Source organism: Vigna angularis, chromosome 4 (assembly GCF_016808095.1).
Source record: "Vigna angularis cultivar LongXiaoDou No.4 chromosome 4, ASM1680809v1, whole genome shotgun sequence".
Classification (NCBI taxonomy): Eukaryota; Viridiplantae; Streptophyta; class Magnoliopsida; order Fabales; family Fabaceae; genus Vigna; species Vigna angularis.
Genome location: NC_068973.1, coordinates 4067128 through 4082961, shown reverse-complemented (window position 1 = coordinate 4082961; position 15834 = coordinate 4067128). Strand labels below are relative to the sequence as shown.

General features: G+C 33.7%; 2 protein-coding genes across 10 annotated transcripts; one reads left to right on the top strand and one right to left on the bottom strand.

Annotated features, from left to right (window-relative positions):
* Window positions 1-3725: 3725 nt before the first annotated feature.
* Window positions 3726-8574, top strand: LOC108329886 (protein LAZ1 homolog 2). Of its 4 annotated transcripts, none has more exons than XM_017564255.2 (9): window positions 3726-3775; window positions 4086-4277; window positions 4593-4649; window positions 5351-5459; window positions 5815-5999; window positions 6070-6158; window positions 6341-6590; window positions 7418-7651; window positions 7724-8132. In XM_017564255.2, exons 2-9 carry the CDS (start codon window positions 4128-4130, stop codon window positions 7886-7888), a joined length of 1239 nt encoding a protein of 412 aa, XP_017419744.1. In that variant the 5' UTR covers window positions 3726-3775; window positions 4086-4127; the 3' UTR covers window positions 7889-8132. The 4 variants fall into 4 exon arrangements, with proteins under 4 accessions (XP_017419744.1, XP_052732343.1, XP_052732341.1 ...); XM_052876383.1 differs by lacking the exon at window positions 3726-3775 and adding an exon at window positions 8437-8574 and having other exon boundaries at window positions 3799-4277; window positions 7724-7896; XM_052876381.1 differs by lacking the exon at window positions 3726-3775 and adding an exon at window positions 8437-8573 and having other exon boundaries at window positions 3799-4277; window positions 7724-7890.
* LOC108329885 (uncharacterized) lies at window positions 7133-15472 on the bottom strand. Of its 6 annotated transcripts, XR_008248401.1 has the most exons (15): window positions 14925-15471; window positions 13814-13966; window positions 13512-13721; window positions 13321-13416; window positions 13120-13236; window positions 12754-13023; window positions 12084-12240; window positions 11856-11933; window positions 11334-11434; window positions 10322-10492; window positions 9848-9922; window positions 9588-9695; window positions 8404-8770; window positions 7384-7800; window positions 7133-7263 (listed from the first exon to the last, which is right to left on the bottom strand). XR_008248401.1 is itself a non-coding variant. In XM_052876376.1 (14 exons), the coding sequence occupies exons 1-13, from the start codon at window positions 15450-15452 to the stop codon at window positions 8420-8422; spliced, it is 2415 nt and encodes an 804-aa protein (XP_052732336.1). In that variant the 5' UTR covers window positions 15453-15471; the 3' UTR covers window positions 7296-7800; window positions 8404-8419. The 6 variants fall into 6 exon arrangements, 5 of the variants coding, with proteins under 5 accessions (XP_052732336.1, XP_052732340.1, XP_052732337.1 ...); XM_052876376.1 differs by lacking the exon at window positions 7133-7263 and having other exon boundaries at window positions 7296-7800; XM_052876380.1 differs by lacking the exon at window positions 7133-7263 and having other exon boundaries at window positions 7296-7800; window positions 13814-13953.
* Window positions 15473-15834: the final 362 nt, after the last annotated feature.

Below are 15834 nucleotides of genomic sequence, written 5' to 3'. Positions count from 1 at the left end.
GCATAATGACATCAAAGGAATTGGTAATTGGCCTTGAAAAAATCAGAAACACTCATTGTTAAACAATTTCTTACAAAAAATGACTTTATAATGAGTTTTCATTTTATAATTTTTGTAGTATATAATTTTATCTAATTTTCACAAGCATAATGACATCCAAAAGAATTGGTAATTGGCCTGGAGGAGTTTTTTAGAGATGATGATTCAGCAGATGATGAAATTAGAGAGGTTAGTGAAGATGTTGAAATTGAAGAGATCTTGAATGAACCTTTGCCTGAAGGTGAATATGTCAATGACTCAACTCTTTACAAAGACAAATTGTTTAAAGGCAAATGTTTCTTATTTTTTCAATTGGAACTACAGTAGGGATGACAGAGAAAAGATTGGAGTGAAAAAGATGAAAGAGAAAGGGTTGAGAGGAATGAGAGAGGTGAGTAAGGGTTTGGGAGTTTCTTTTTTTTTTTTTTAGTTTTGAGAATGAAAATTATTAAAATACCCTTAACCTTAAAACTTAGAATCCATGATATATAAGGATATTTTTGTCTACTAAAACCCGGTACACATTTCTAAAACGTACCAACTGAAAAACAGGCGTACGCGCGTTAGCAAACCTCATATATATATATATACATATATATATATATATACATATATATATATATATACATATATATACATATATATATATATATACATATATATATATATATATACATATATATATATATATATACATATATATATATATATATATATATACATATATATATATATATACATATATATATATATATACATATATATATATATATACATATATATATATATATACATATATATATATATATATAAGAACGTTCATTCAAACTCAATAGGGTTCGCCCTTTCCAGTGCTTGGTCTTCGACTGACATTCTGATTGTTCTTGATGTTTAACTCATTCAAAAGCTAAGTATATTTATTGACGTTCGGTTTATTCACCTAATTCAATTCTTTACCCATATTTGAGGTTTTCACAGTGTCTGTCTTAAATTGGTTTCAGCCTAGAGTCTTAGTATTCGGCCTAGGCCTATTAGCATTCGGTCTAACTTGGGAGTTAGTTCATTCAATTGGCTCACCTAGTAAATAAACGTTTGATTCCTAATCGTTCTTGAGAACTATTATGTTAATCACTCCCTTTCTTAAAACCAATGATTCCATCTCTCGGTTTTGATCCGTTTGGAACTAGAGACCTTTGGTCTCACTCCAAGCGTTCGGTCTGGTTCAGGGTTGATGTTTAATGTTCGGTATTTGGTATACTTAGTGATCTTTGTACGAAGGGTTTAATTGAGATTATTAATAATGAAAGATGAATAGAATATGATATGGATGAAATGTTTTGGATTATGGACGAGCGTTCCGGGGAGGAATAGCTCATGAATGTATATTGGAATTTGTAAAGTATGAATGTGGGCATGCTAAGCTAGCGGTTCATCCTGATGTTCCGTGATTACTCGTCCTCACGTAGAGGAGGGTAAATCATGTGTGGGAACAGCAGGAGGTCCTAGGCCTTATGGTTAATTTGGACAGATAGGACTAACCTCGGGTGGCAGCTGTTGAGGGTATCCCAGTTACTACATCACTTGGGTGCACAAACGTCGTAGCTACACAGAATTCATACAGTCCGGACAGTCAGTCTAGTATTAGGCTTTGCATGAACGAGTGATGAATTATCTTGTTTGGTTGATTGTTTGAAATGTATGTTTATACATGAATTGAATTACATAAGCTTACCCTATGTTTCCTGTCTTGTCTGTTTTGTACGTTCGGTTGTCTTTCCGTTGCAATGATCATCCATGTGGATGTGAGCAGAAGGAGACGAGTTGCTGGAAGAAGCGCTAGAAGAAGAAAATTTAGTTGAGGTAGAAATTAAGACCGAACAGTAGAACCGTTCGGTCAGTATTATTAGTTTAGTTTTAAGATGATCGTTCGATAATCTTTTCACTCTTATTTTGTAGGACCGTTCGGTATAGCATTTTGTAAACCGTTCGGTCGGGTTTGCTTATGTTGTTCGGTTTTAATTTTCTTGTTTCTCTGTAAGGTCGTTCGGCCATAAGCGTACGTTCTTTATTTTGTAAGACTGATCTGTAATATTAATCGATGTGATTATTCTTTTATATAGTTTTTACATTGTATTTTGGGATGTTACACACGGTGGATTTTAACTAATAATTTTGAAGATCAAAATAATACTTTATAGATAATTTTAAAATTTAATTTATATTTAAAATTATTAAAGTTTATTTTCCAAAAAATAGTGTAAACAAGTTTCTCTTCACATTACCTTCATTTTAAACCTAAACAAAAATTATACTCCTTAACCATCACCAACACCAATTTATATCACTCTAATTTATATCACTCTTGTAATACCGTCCCATTTAAAATGAGCCCATACATAATGTAGTCATAAGTTATATTTATTTGCTAACTACAAATATAATTTCTAATATTACTTTTACTTCACTTTTGAATAATTTATATGTGATTTTCGTATTATGTAAAATTGAAAAGAGTTATTGTAAAATACTTAATAATTATTTATCAAATAAAAATTAATTAATTTATTTATTTAATGTATAATAACAAATTTACTAAACAAAGAAATTGATAATGACGTAAAAGAAGTAGTAAAAATTTATGTGTAACACCCTCGTAAAAGTAAGAAGAGATTTAATTATAATTCTACAAAGGTATGTTCAAATCATTTTAGTATATAGTATAATCATAGCATATAATCACATAAATAACATATTAAATTTTTAACTAATTTAAATGTATATAAAAGAAAACATTTTAATTAGTAATCCACATATCAATTAAATTCAAAATTATTCTATCAAACACAAACCTAAATAACCATATAAACCATCACATATAAATCTATACATAAAGAGATATTCACCAAAGAGTCTTCCAATACTCATATAAAACATAATTACCAAAATTAAAAAAAAACTTGATTATAAAATTAATTATAAATTAAATAAATTTCATTTATTAATTTTTATATTTTGTTGAGATATATCGTGAATTGAGTTTAAAAAATAATTTAGAATTATGTATTAGAATGTAAAAGTAAAATGTACAATAATAACAATAACGTATAACAATGCGTAGAAAAAAAAAAGAAATTTTCTTAATGAATGAATATAAAATAAATAAGGCTTAATATCCTATTTTGTTCCTAATTTTGCTTGAAAATGTTAAATTAGTGCATCGTTTAAAAAGTGCGTTAATTACGTCTTTATTTAATAAAATTTATATCAATAAAATCATTTCCGTTAAATCCGTACAAACGGCCTTAAATCCGTACAATAATTAACGCTATTTGTACGGATTTAAGGAAAAAGATTTTATTTATATAAATTTTATTAAGTAAAAACGTAGTTGATGCACTTTTAAAGGATGGACTAATTTGATATTTTCGAGTGAAACTGGAGACAAAATAAGGTATTAAGTCAATAAATAACGTGTCTGTCGTTAAAATTATTGATTTGACTTATAATAGAAGAAAACAAATTAAATTTGTAGAGTACAAAAATGTAAGGATTCTGTTCATGGTGAGGATTTCAGAACGAAACTACACGCGTCCTTTTCGGAAGCGACATAGCAAAACGTGTCAATCTTTGTGCACACGTGTAAAGATCGGTAGTTATATATGCATATTGTGTTGTTCATCTCACTTGCAACATTTTTTAAACATGTTGGTTACTCTTTAGTTCCCTTCTTAATGTGGTAAGTGGTTTTCTGACCATGTTGTCTTGTCACCTTAACTGAAGTCCATTTGTGACAGAACATGAATTTCAGATTATTTATTTATATTAGAACAGTGTATAAATGTAAAATTTTTCTTCGTTATCTCTGCAACTATATGCTAGAAGTTTAATGCAGGCACGTGTGTCTCCTTAGCAGAATGGAATTGTTAATGAGATTGAAGTGGCATTTTCTTAATTCTAATAAGCACGAACCTATGAATGGTTGTTATTGAGAACTTGAACCTTACATTAATGGAAGTTGCATGTTGCATGCTTTGGTGTGATTGAAGTGTAAAAGTTCTCAAGTGTTTAGAGAGAAAGATGCATGAGGAATGGCACCAAATCATTTCTCAAACTTTGAAGGAACATACAAAAATCTTCGCCCACCTGCTGCCATAATTGCTGGTTGTTCTGTGCTTGGAGCTCTAGTGCTGTCTTTCCTTCTCATTCTGCAACATCTTCAATCATACAACAACCCTGCAGTGAGTTCATTTTCTCGTGCCCATTTAATCAATCAAGTTCTTATTTATTCTTTCTTCGCCTCTACTGTGCCATGAGGTGTGGATGAGTTCTGTGGTGTTTGCTCGTTGAAATTTTATTCAATGAAATTTGTCTTTCAAAAAAATAAAAAATGCACTGCCTTCAGATATCACTTCTGCTTGTGTAAGAAGAAAAAAAAAGGACAAAATAACATGTCATACGTTTCCACATATTGAAGTTGCAACCTTTTTAGCTTGAATCAAATGTTTAGAGGTTAGGAACAACTTTGACTAACCCGAAAACTGGTTTACATTCAGGAGCAGAAGTGGATTGTTGGTGTTATTTCAATGGTCCCTATCTATGCTACTGAGTCTGTAAGGTTCTATTACTCTCTGAAATACATTCCTATTTCTTTTTGGCTTGGTTGGGTTAGTCATTTGAAGGAACAACTACATCTAGTCTTGAATCGTATTAAGGTTGTATCGGTATTCAAGCAATTGGTAATATAGACTGATAAGCTGGTAGAATTGGATTTTAATCAATCTCAGTGGCGTTATGGGATCCATGTAGCTTATCTCAGATGGCCAACTGATATGACTGTAGAAGGAAAAAGAGGAATAAGGGAAGTATAGGAAATGGTGTAATAAGGATGGGAGATTGAAGGAGTGAGGCTATTATGCCACAGAGAATGGAAGGTTTCCTTCAGTGATTACATTCCTTTCTTTCATTTCTCTTTTTAATCAGATTGTCTGATCTATTATGATGAATACAATTCCTATATTCTTCTGGAACTATAAACTTTTTTTCACCTCAAAAAGGACGGGGTAAAGTTTAGGAAATCACTAACAATGCAAGCTTTCATGGTTTACTTTTGTGTCTCTAAAGCTATGAAATTGCATGATAAATCACAATGGTCCATGCTCAATCCAAGTTACATCTCCCCTTGTTAAACAAAGCGGAAAGTAAGATGTTGCATGCTGGTTTCTGGATCAAATTTCTACTTCAAAAGAGTTTAGAGTAGCCGCGGTACTTCAACATGACTCAACTTTTGTTTTCTCTCTCCCTGTTATTCCAGATTATTTCTTTGTGGAATCCAAGATTATCTCTAGCATGTGACATTTTAAGAAACTGCTATGAAGCCTTTGCCTTGTATTCTTTTGGCAGATACCTGATTGCTGCTCTTGGTAAGTTACAGGCACTAACCTCAACGTCTTGAGAATATGGCAGTGGATGTTTTAGCATCAGGCATATCTAGTCTTCTTCTCATCTAAACTTGGCTATTTTAGAAATGCAGGAAGTAAAGTAAAATAGAAGTTACATATGTTATATCTGCAACTGAAAGCTGTTCATGAAGGATGTAGTCTTAGGGAACTGGAATAAAAAATAGAAAAGGGTTTCGGAAACACTTCAGCTCCCCAAGATTTGATGTTATACTCACTTCTTTGAATTCCTGTTTTAGAGAAGACCGCATATCATGATGCTAAATGTCATAACTGAAAATATTTCGCTTAACTCTATTCTTCAAATGCAATGTGCTAGGTGGTGAAGGAAAGGTTGTGGAATTACTTGAAGATGAATATGCAGAGCACCTTGGTAAATCCTTGTTAGATGGCCTAGATGAGAATCATGACATGGATGATAGATCATTTTGCAACTTCTTTTGGCATCCAGGCAAGCTAGGAAAAGATCTTCTCACAATAGAAAAATTTGGTCTTGTTCAATATGTAAGTCGCTGAAGTTTTCCTTAATATTTCAGTTCCAAAACGACTCTAATATCACTAAGATATAGTGCAGATGATCCTGAAGACTGTTTGTGCATTGTTAGCATTTATATTAGAACAGTTTGGTGTTTATGGTGATGGGGAATTCAAGTGGTACTACGGGTGAGTATTCTCTACCAAGATGGAATTCAATATCTGATTTATCATGGTCTCTGACATCATAAACTGATATATCTCGCATGTTTTGTCCATTTTTTTTTCTCTATTAATTGTGTGCACTGGTTAATACTAGGCAAAGTCATCTTCAATTTTTTTCAATAATAATGGTTTTCCACATTTTGCAGGTATCCATACATAGCAGTAGTAATGAACTTCAGCCAGATGTGGGCATTATACTGCCTTGTTCAGTTCTATAATGTTACTCATGAGAGACTTCAACCAATACAGCCACTTGCAAAGTTCATCAGCTTCAAGGCTATTGTGTTTGCTACTTGGTGGCAAGGTGTAGGTATTGCGGTACTGTGTACATTTGAGGTGCTACCCAATGAGGGAAAATTCCAAACTGGTTTACAAGATTTCTTAATTTGCGTAGAGGTAATTAATTCCTCTGTATCTCTTTAGTCTTGTGGTATTTCTCATAACCACCATCAAGATATAAAATAAACATTTTTTAAGAAGCTAGGTTTGACAGATATTTTTGTTTTATTAGCAGAAGGGATAGTGATCCATTTTGTCATCCTATTTGAACTTTGCAAGGTTTATCTTCATCTTCTGCTAGCAACCCTTGGGAAATGGGTCAAGAAACAATAAAAAATATAGGTTGATTCTTTTCAATATAATTATTTTTGGGTAGATGAGCGAATCACACTATTTTTGTTGAGAAAGATCAATTTTTAGTCTCAAAATTTAGGTGCTAATTGTGTACATATCATCATTATGTGCTTCACTGTTTCTAAACAAAAGGCTTTTTGATAGATGATCTTATTTTCTCCTACCTGGAGGCAAATGAATTGAAAGAATTTTATATGCATAGACTTCACTTGGGCGTCTAAGAAATGCTGGTAGAACACTCTTCACACAGCTTTAATGCATTCTCTACGATGAAGCATTCACGAGGAGCCCACTGAACGATATGAGTTCTCTGTTCAATGAATCTCATTTACTAGTGAGCCCTCCTTTTTTCTGGATGTAATAGGTCAACAAATAATGATAATTTCAGGGCCTCGAAACACAAAGTTATTGTTCCTTGCATGTCAAGGTTTTAAGCCTACGTACACAGAAGTGATAATTGGGTTTGAGTTCTGAAAATCACCATAGCCAAAATTCTATTATTTTTTAGAAATTAGTCCTAAATGAAGACAGTAAAAATGATTTTCAATTCCCTTACATCCCAAACTACTTTCATGTACATGGTAATGCAGATGGCCGTTGCAGCTGTTGCTCATGTGTTTGTATTTTCTGCAAAACCATATCAATTTCTTCCTTCTGCTGCATATGGAAAAGTCAGAAAAGAAACAAAGGAGGCAGCCCTGGAGATAGATGAGGAGAACAGGCAGAAAGCTGCTTTGCTAAAAGAGACATCGACTCGAGTTGAGTCTCCAAGAACAAGTGTGACGGAGAGCGTCCAGGATATCGTTGTTGAAGGTGGTCAGAGAGTAAGTTCATTGCATAAGAATCACATAATCTGCCTTAATTATCACTGTTAACCCATCTTATCTATCCATCAGGTTGTCGAGGATGTTGTACTGGCAATAAATCAAGCAATAGGGCCCGTGGAAAAGGGAGTGACGAGAATTCAGCAAACCTTCCATCACAGAACGGTGGTTTCATCAGATGAGGATGAGGAAAAAGAATCAGATATACAAGTAGAGAGAGATGTCACAGAATCTTAGAGGTAAAGGTAAAAAAATTGCAACTATGAAAATTATTAGGATGGAAAACAGACTACACAATACATGGGCAGTTCCTGCCTGCTTTACGTGTTAATGTGTATATACGTTGATGCAACTTTTGAAGACAGCTTACTAGTGCTAGCTAGGAGTTGCTAGAATAGACAGTATAACCATCACTTCTCTGGTACTTAACCAGAGGATAAAATTACAATAGATTTCTGTTGTTTATTTTAAACAGTAAAAATCCTTTGAGATATGTGTCTAATAAGCTAAAAGGAGGGAGTAAAGCTGTATTTGACAAAACTCTTTTCTTTTCTAACAGTATAAGCATTGAAAATTGACTTTCTATAGCAAATTAAACATGCCGGACAAGATACCCTTGGAAAATTTAAATTACCCAATGTTGGCAAGAAAAATGAACTATAAAACGAAACCGATGACATAAGCATATACATTCCCAAAGCAACAACCCCAATAAACAGTAATTTCTATGTAGTGTATAGCAGCAACCATACAACATATTTTGAGGTTTCAGCTTTCATTTCCAGAACAGCATATATCTGCACAACATTCAAGGCAGCTGAGGCATCCCAAACCAACGCAGAGTTGAGTAATTGCATTTGCGCATTGGGTGTTTATCCGGGTACACGCATGAATGCAGGACATGCAACAGCAGGAATTGCAGAAGGAGCTACAACAATTCGTGGCCCGCTTAACAAAGATTTCAGCCGCATCAGGCCCTTTTGGTTCATGACGTCCCGGCTGAATGTTTTCAGCAGTTGCAGCCAAGTTGCCAAATCCTATACCTAAGTGAGGGAGCAAAAACATTCGGTTCCCTTGTTCTTTTGCACCAGTCTTCTTATGATGGCTCTTTTTTGACACCTTTTTGCCATAATTTAGAAGAACGGTCAGAAAGGGAAGTAATATTTTATTTATTGAAAAAGAAAAACTAACAACGACTATATAAAATTGAAATATAAGAGTTCTATTAAAACAGGAAAACCAACAGACAAAACTCTAGTTTTCTATGTCATGTTACCATAAATCTAATACAAAAAGGAATACTTTTTGCCATAATTTAGAAGAACGGTCAGAAAGGGAAGTAATATTTTATTTATTGAAAAAGAAAAACTAACAACGACTATATAAAATTGAAATATAAGAGTTCTATTAAAACAGGAAAACCAACAGACAAAACTCTAGTTTTCTATGTCATGTTACCATAAATCTAATACAAAAAGGAATATTTTTTGCCATAATTTAGAAGAACGGTCAGAAAGGGAAGTAATATTTTATTTATTGAAAAAGAAAAACTAACAACGACTATATAAAATTGAAATATAAGAGTTCTATTAAAACAGGAAAACCAACAGACAAAACTCTAGTTTTCTATGTCATGTTACCATAAATCTAATACAAAAAGGAATATTTTTTGCCATAATTTAGAAGAACGGTCAGAAAGGGAAGTAATATTTTATTTATTGAAAAAGAAAAACTAACAACGACTATATAAAATTGAAATATAAGAGTTCTATTAAAACAGGAAAACCAACAGACAAAACTCTAGTTTTCTATGTCATGTTACCATAAATCTAATACAAAAAGGAATACATTTGAAAGTGTGAAATGACAAAAAATTTGTTTACACAAGATTATATCCATTTTATTAGGAAAAAGAACCTCAACTTTTGATACATACTTCTTTCTTTCTATCTGATTCCTTGACATTCTTTCGAAGATCATTCTCAAGATTTGCCATAAGCGTGTACTCCGATATAAAGCCCGTTTGTAAGCTTAGTTTTGCAACCTGGCAATTTAAATGAGGTAGCTCAAGAAAAAAAAAATTTAGAGAAAAATAAAATGGCCGAATATCAAATTGAAGAACCGTTACAGCCTAGATGAAATTTTAACCCAAGCACGTGAATACGTGGAGTGATAGAACAGAAACTAATAACAAACCCGCTGTTCTAATTTTTCATCGTTTGAGAGCCAAGCTTGAGCAGTAAGATACTCTATTTGGTCCCTTGCACAAATCTGATAAAGAAAAAGCAGTGCAGGAGAATAATAATTAACAGAAAAGGAAATGAAATGAAATAACAAACTTGTGCATCTTTATTACAAGGTAAACTACAATATGCACACATTAGAAGGATAAAGAAAGCCATGGTTCTTTATGTACCCCCAGAAAATCATAAGGATGGAATGTAAAAAAAAAAGAGGAATTAGGACTAAATGTGACTGGTATACCACTCTATGCTTCATGACATGACGGATCCTTCAAAGTTCAAAGAGGATGACAGAGTACCAAATAGATTTCTAGCACCCATAAACAAATTTGAGCATCCTCTCCAGAAATTTTAGATATAGTTTAAGGAAAAAGATAGACAAATAAGCTTGAATTGCGAATAAGCAAGGTAGTGCGAAGTGCATTACCCTTTGTACAGGTATCTCCTTAGCCTCTTCAATCTTCATATCTATTACAAAATTACTGAAATCAGCCAAGACCCCTTTAATTTCAAGATCTTTGGGAAAACTGCCATTGTATCTTCCAGAAAAAATCAATGGACCATCTGAGGAAAGATCTGGAATATGGAAGGGGAACACCTATGACAAGATATATAGCAAATAATGCTATTAGAGTGAACCACAAGTTCAGGGGAAATTAGATAAAAGAATGGAACTTATAATAACATATGCTACAGAAAAGTAATATGAATCCCATCATGGCATCATTTTAGTCTTCAATCGCTAATATTTTTCTAAAGAAGATATAAACGGGAAAAAAGAAACATAAAGATAAATAAGTATCCCCCAAAGGCATGAGGGAACTGCAGAATTCAGTAGGAAGAGCATAGAAACTAAAAAAGAAGCCATTGGAATTTTTTTGCAAGCAGGACCTCTCCTAACTCAAATTACTCCATCAAAAACAGTGGAGACTAGGAAACTGATTCCCAGTTTAGAAAATCAATACCGAGAGAAATAAGAATGGGTCAACGCCAAAGGAATCACGTGGACCAGACCCTGTTAGTTAAAGGCAAGTTTTGTCAGTAAAGCCATTAGAGTTAGTTAATTAGTTAGCCTGATATATATATAGTGGTGGCAGAGAATGTAATGGAGTATAAAAGTTGGTCCAGTTAGTTTAGGGTGGGAGAGTCTAGGCTCTTGAAATACTGGGGAAGCCTCCTTTGTATCTTCTTAACTCTAGGCATCCATTGATCCAGAGTTGGATATTACTCAATAAACTTCTAAGTATCATTTTCTTTCTGCACCCTGATTGTAATCCAGTTCTATCAGACAAATATCAATATTTTGAGCTGGGTTAAGGTAGAAAAACTAAAGCAAATGTATAAAAGTCAAGGACGGAAATTAGTGAGAAGAAAAAAAAAGCAAACATGCTGACACATTTATTTCCCTTTATCTAACCAGGTGTCAATAAGATGTTTACCTCAACATCATTCAGACCATTGAATATGTCTGCTGTGATATTTGCAAGAACAATAGATGAAGCTTTGTGGAAGAATTGCAGCATTTGAGACTCGATCAAATCTGCAATAAATTCAAATAGGTCATAACTTAAATTGTTGAACACCCGAATATTTTTTATAAGGTTGAACACTCGATCAAATCAGAAATTTTACTCTACTTCTGTTTTTAATGTTTATGCACCCCTTGCAATTAAACAAGAGAAAGAGGACCTTTCTATAAACAATTGTGAAACCAGTGTCCAAAACCATTATAGGACCACTTGTTTGAATGTTTAAGGCTAGTCAACACAATCAGGTAATCCAACTATAATACATAAAGTTACAACCTACCTTAGATAATATAATTGTTTGTCAGGTATGTGTTCATTGACATGGTTTGAAGATCAAAATGTCTCTAAAATCCAAAATTGCCACTAAGCTCACAATAACAAGAAACAACAACGATGACATTTACTTTTTGAAGTTAAAAGTTTAGAACTTGCCTGCATCCAATGCTGCAAGATGTTGGCCCCGACTTATCGTAGCAAGCATCCGCAAGAAATAATTATTGCAGAATGGACCTGGGATTGAATGTGATTTTAGTAACATTAGAAAGTAAACTCAAAAGATTTCACAATACAAAAAAAAAAATACTAGAATCGATGAATTTTAATTGGGTAAGAACGTAACAATGAATCCAGACTTCAAATACTGGAAAGAAGAAATCATACCTATGCCAAAAGTATAAATTCGTGGGGTCATTGACTCTCCATTGGTCACATGATTCTTTATCACATCACAAATTTGTCTCTCATGTTCAACAGTTCCATCTGTAACTAGGAAAATAATTGGAACTGAACTTTGAGCATCAGATAGCATCTCTATTGCCTGAAAGAAAAGACAAAGTAAAAATATACAAATATACAATGCAACGCTACCCAATGACAGTGAACAGAAAGAACTGTGGTGACCATTAACAATCACAAAAGCTGATTTGAGGGTCACAAAGACAGTAAAACTATTTCCATCAAGTTGAGCACATATTGATTCATTTGTTCAGTAGACAGTACATTGCACTTTAATTCAGAAGTTTTCTTGTTAAACAATGAATGATCATAACCAAAACATGACAAACTAACTAGAGTGTTGATACACGGAAGAAACTCAAACAGTATAAAATACCGAGAAAACACCTAATCACGTGACTTTTAATATTATTTTATTTTTTAATATTGAAAAAAAAATCAGCAAAGAAAAATATTTCTTAAAGGATGTTGGATGAATGGTCATGTGTGTTTATGTATATAATTAACAACAAATATGTCAAATAGAAACATAAAATTCACACTCCACCCCTCCTACCCCCGGAAAAAAGAAAATTTGTATGAATATTTAAGTTACCGTGTTTAAAGGATGCAAAATATTCGTATCACCCCCTGCAACAAAGTTTATGTTAATCCACTCTATGGCCCTTTCAACAGCATCCTTTGAAGCCAATTCCATTGATTTTGAAAATTGGTATATATCTCCATTAAATGCTATAATACTAAATGAATCGTCAGGATCGAGCTTAGAGAGAGCAACCGATAGTGCATTTTTCGTTTCATCAATTAGCTTTCCGCGCATGCTTCCACTGACGTCAATTACAAATACGATGTCCTTTCTGAATATCTAGACATTGAGCAGGACCAGCAATGTAAACAAAATGACAATCAGAAAACTATATGTAAAATGCACACCTACAAAGTTTATAGATACTCTACAAACCTTCTTACTCTGAAGATTTCCTGGATGAAGGTACATGCAGAACATATCTCTTTGATCAAAATCATCCACAGGTGCAGATTCCAAGAGAACCCCACCACTTATATGACTTGAAGAATCCTGAATTTATACAACATGCCAAAGTGCAGCTTTCAACAGCTAGCTATAAATAAAAATGACAACAAAAGTGGCATTGAGTCTTACAGGCACAACATATGAAAAGCTAAAATCAGTTTTTGACCACGAGAGAACATCTGCCTCATACAAGAAACCCGTACTCCCAGCATTGTTCCTCACTGTCTGTAAAGTCAGGGAATACAACCACATCACATGGCTAATTGGTTCTACATAAAATACGAACTATAATACCACCAATAATTGAACCAAATATGAACCTTCATGGGATGACTCGCTTTATGGTACAGAAGCTCACTTCCAGCTATACCATTCACAGTTATTTCTATCTTCTCTTTTTTTGACATTTTCCCAACAGGGTTGACAAAATCAGGAAAGGTAAACGGCACATTCAAGAAGAACTCATCATTGCTGTATAGTATCTTCTCGTACCAACTAAATTTAACAGATAATTTGGAACCTCCGTCTATCTGTTACAAACATAAGAAGCATATGAACAAGATAACCAAACCATTTCGACCTAGAAATCAATAACCTTCAGAATACACAACATAATATCTACCTGAGGTATATGCAATGTAAACAAATTAGGCCCGATAAAGCCTCCATCTTGACATTGGATCATATTCTCCTTACCATTTTTGTCTTTCATATCAACCAGCAGAGTAGAATAAGACTTCCTATGAACACTGACTTCCACACCTAGAATTGAACCCTGTTAGCCAAATGGTATCAGAACACAAAATCTGCAACTTCTTTGAAGCATTATTCAAACGCATCATGATTGGGAGCCATTATGGAAACCTTACATATAGGCAAGTTTACAAAACATATATTCGGGACTCATTCCACATTAAATAATAGAAAACAAATTATTAAGTTTTCACAAAGAAAACAACATATAATGGATTTGGAACGCCAGAAATCTAGCCTAGACTTCTTATTCAAGTCCTGCAACTATAAAGCATGGGTGTGAGGGTTTGTTTGTAAACTTGATCTTGGGTAATATCGATTAAGTTTGAAAAGTAGTGATTTATGCTTGAAGTCTTTTTTATTTTAAAAGCAAGCTCATAAAAAGGAGTAGAAATTATCAATTAATGCAAATTTTCTGATTCCTTTAACTCAAAAGAAGTTTTAGGTACATGATCACGCTTGGTTGAAAAAGCAAACACAATTTATTTTTGGTTCAACACATATTTAGGATTGTTAATTAGGTCCCAAAATTAACAAAAATCATAATTAGAACATTGATATTATATCATTTTCATAAATTTATTCCTATACTTATCTGCGCTTTACCCCTTCATAAAAAGAAAATTTTAAATTAGTCCTTCAAAGAGTAAAATTAATTCGTAAATTAGTGTGTTTAAAAAATATATATTTTTAATAAGTCAAATTTCATCTCACTTTTTTTTTCTTATTTTTATTTATCTAGTGTGAGTTTTTCAAAACAAGCATTAGTTTTTTTTTTGTTGTAGTCCTTATCATATTTTATTTAGCACCTCCCTTAACATATGATCCTTCAGCTAGTTCTTTGAAAGAAAATAGTAACGACTAGGAAAGGAAAAAAAGAAGTAAGTTACAAATATCAGCGTGAAATAAAAAATAGGTAATTCCAAATAAAAATAAACTTGCAGAGGAAGGAACCGAAAGATGGAATTTGTTTCACGCACCTGATGTGGGACGGGGACGGCAACGATGCAATCGCAGAAGCGGCTGCCGGAGACGCAGTGGAGTCGGAACGTGGCGGAGAGGGTGAGGAAGGCGGCGGCGTCGAGATAGCATTGCGCTTGAAGGTGAACGGCGGTCATGTGAAGAGGAATGAGCGCGGGCGGGTCGCACTTTCCATGGACATAAGGCTGATAGCTTGGAACGTCGGGGTTGTCGACGATAGCAGGATTGTGAATGACGGCGTAGAGCATGGGAGCGGTGGGGAGGTAGGAGGTGTTGGACTTGGACATGGTTGGAGGAGGCTTGGGCGGCGAGACGGCGCGGTCTTTGCCGAAGTATATTCTCTTGGAGAGGCGGAGCCCCTCCTCCACCGATTTGGAGAATTCCTCTACCATGGCTTCTTCAATAGAGAAGGTAAGGAGACATCGACATGGAGTTCCTTCCTTCTCAAACCAACCTCCTTTCGTTTTCCGTTTCCTACGACTTTCAATATTTGTGACGCCCGCATAAAAATAGACGCTCCCTCTCATACAATAACGGACACCACCCACGTTCTCCTTTTCTGACGTGGCTTCTCTTTCCAACAAATTCTTTTTTTCCCTAATAAAATAAAGACCTTCTAAATAATTATATGTTCAAATACTTCCAAATTTTATTTTATTCAGTATTTAAATATTTCATAATTTTTTTTAAGTATTTGTTTATTGTTTTTGTGGTTTATAAGAATGAGACCACACTTTCAAAATAACTTGCACTCCCCATATGGTTTTTCTGAATAACGATTTAAGAAGTTGTTCATCTTTTTTTCTCACGTCCACCACAAAACCTATTTTTTCTTTTAGTTTTGATATGGTCTTAGAGCAATAATAGGTAAAATAATATTGCAAGAATACTTTGTGGTACATATCGATT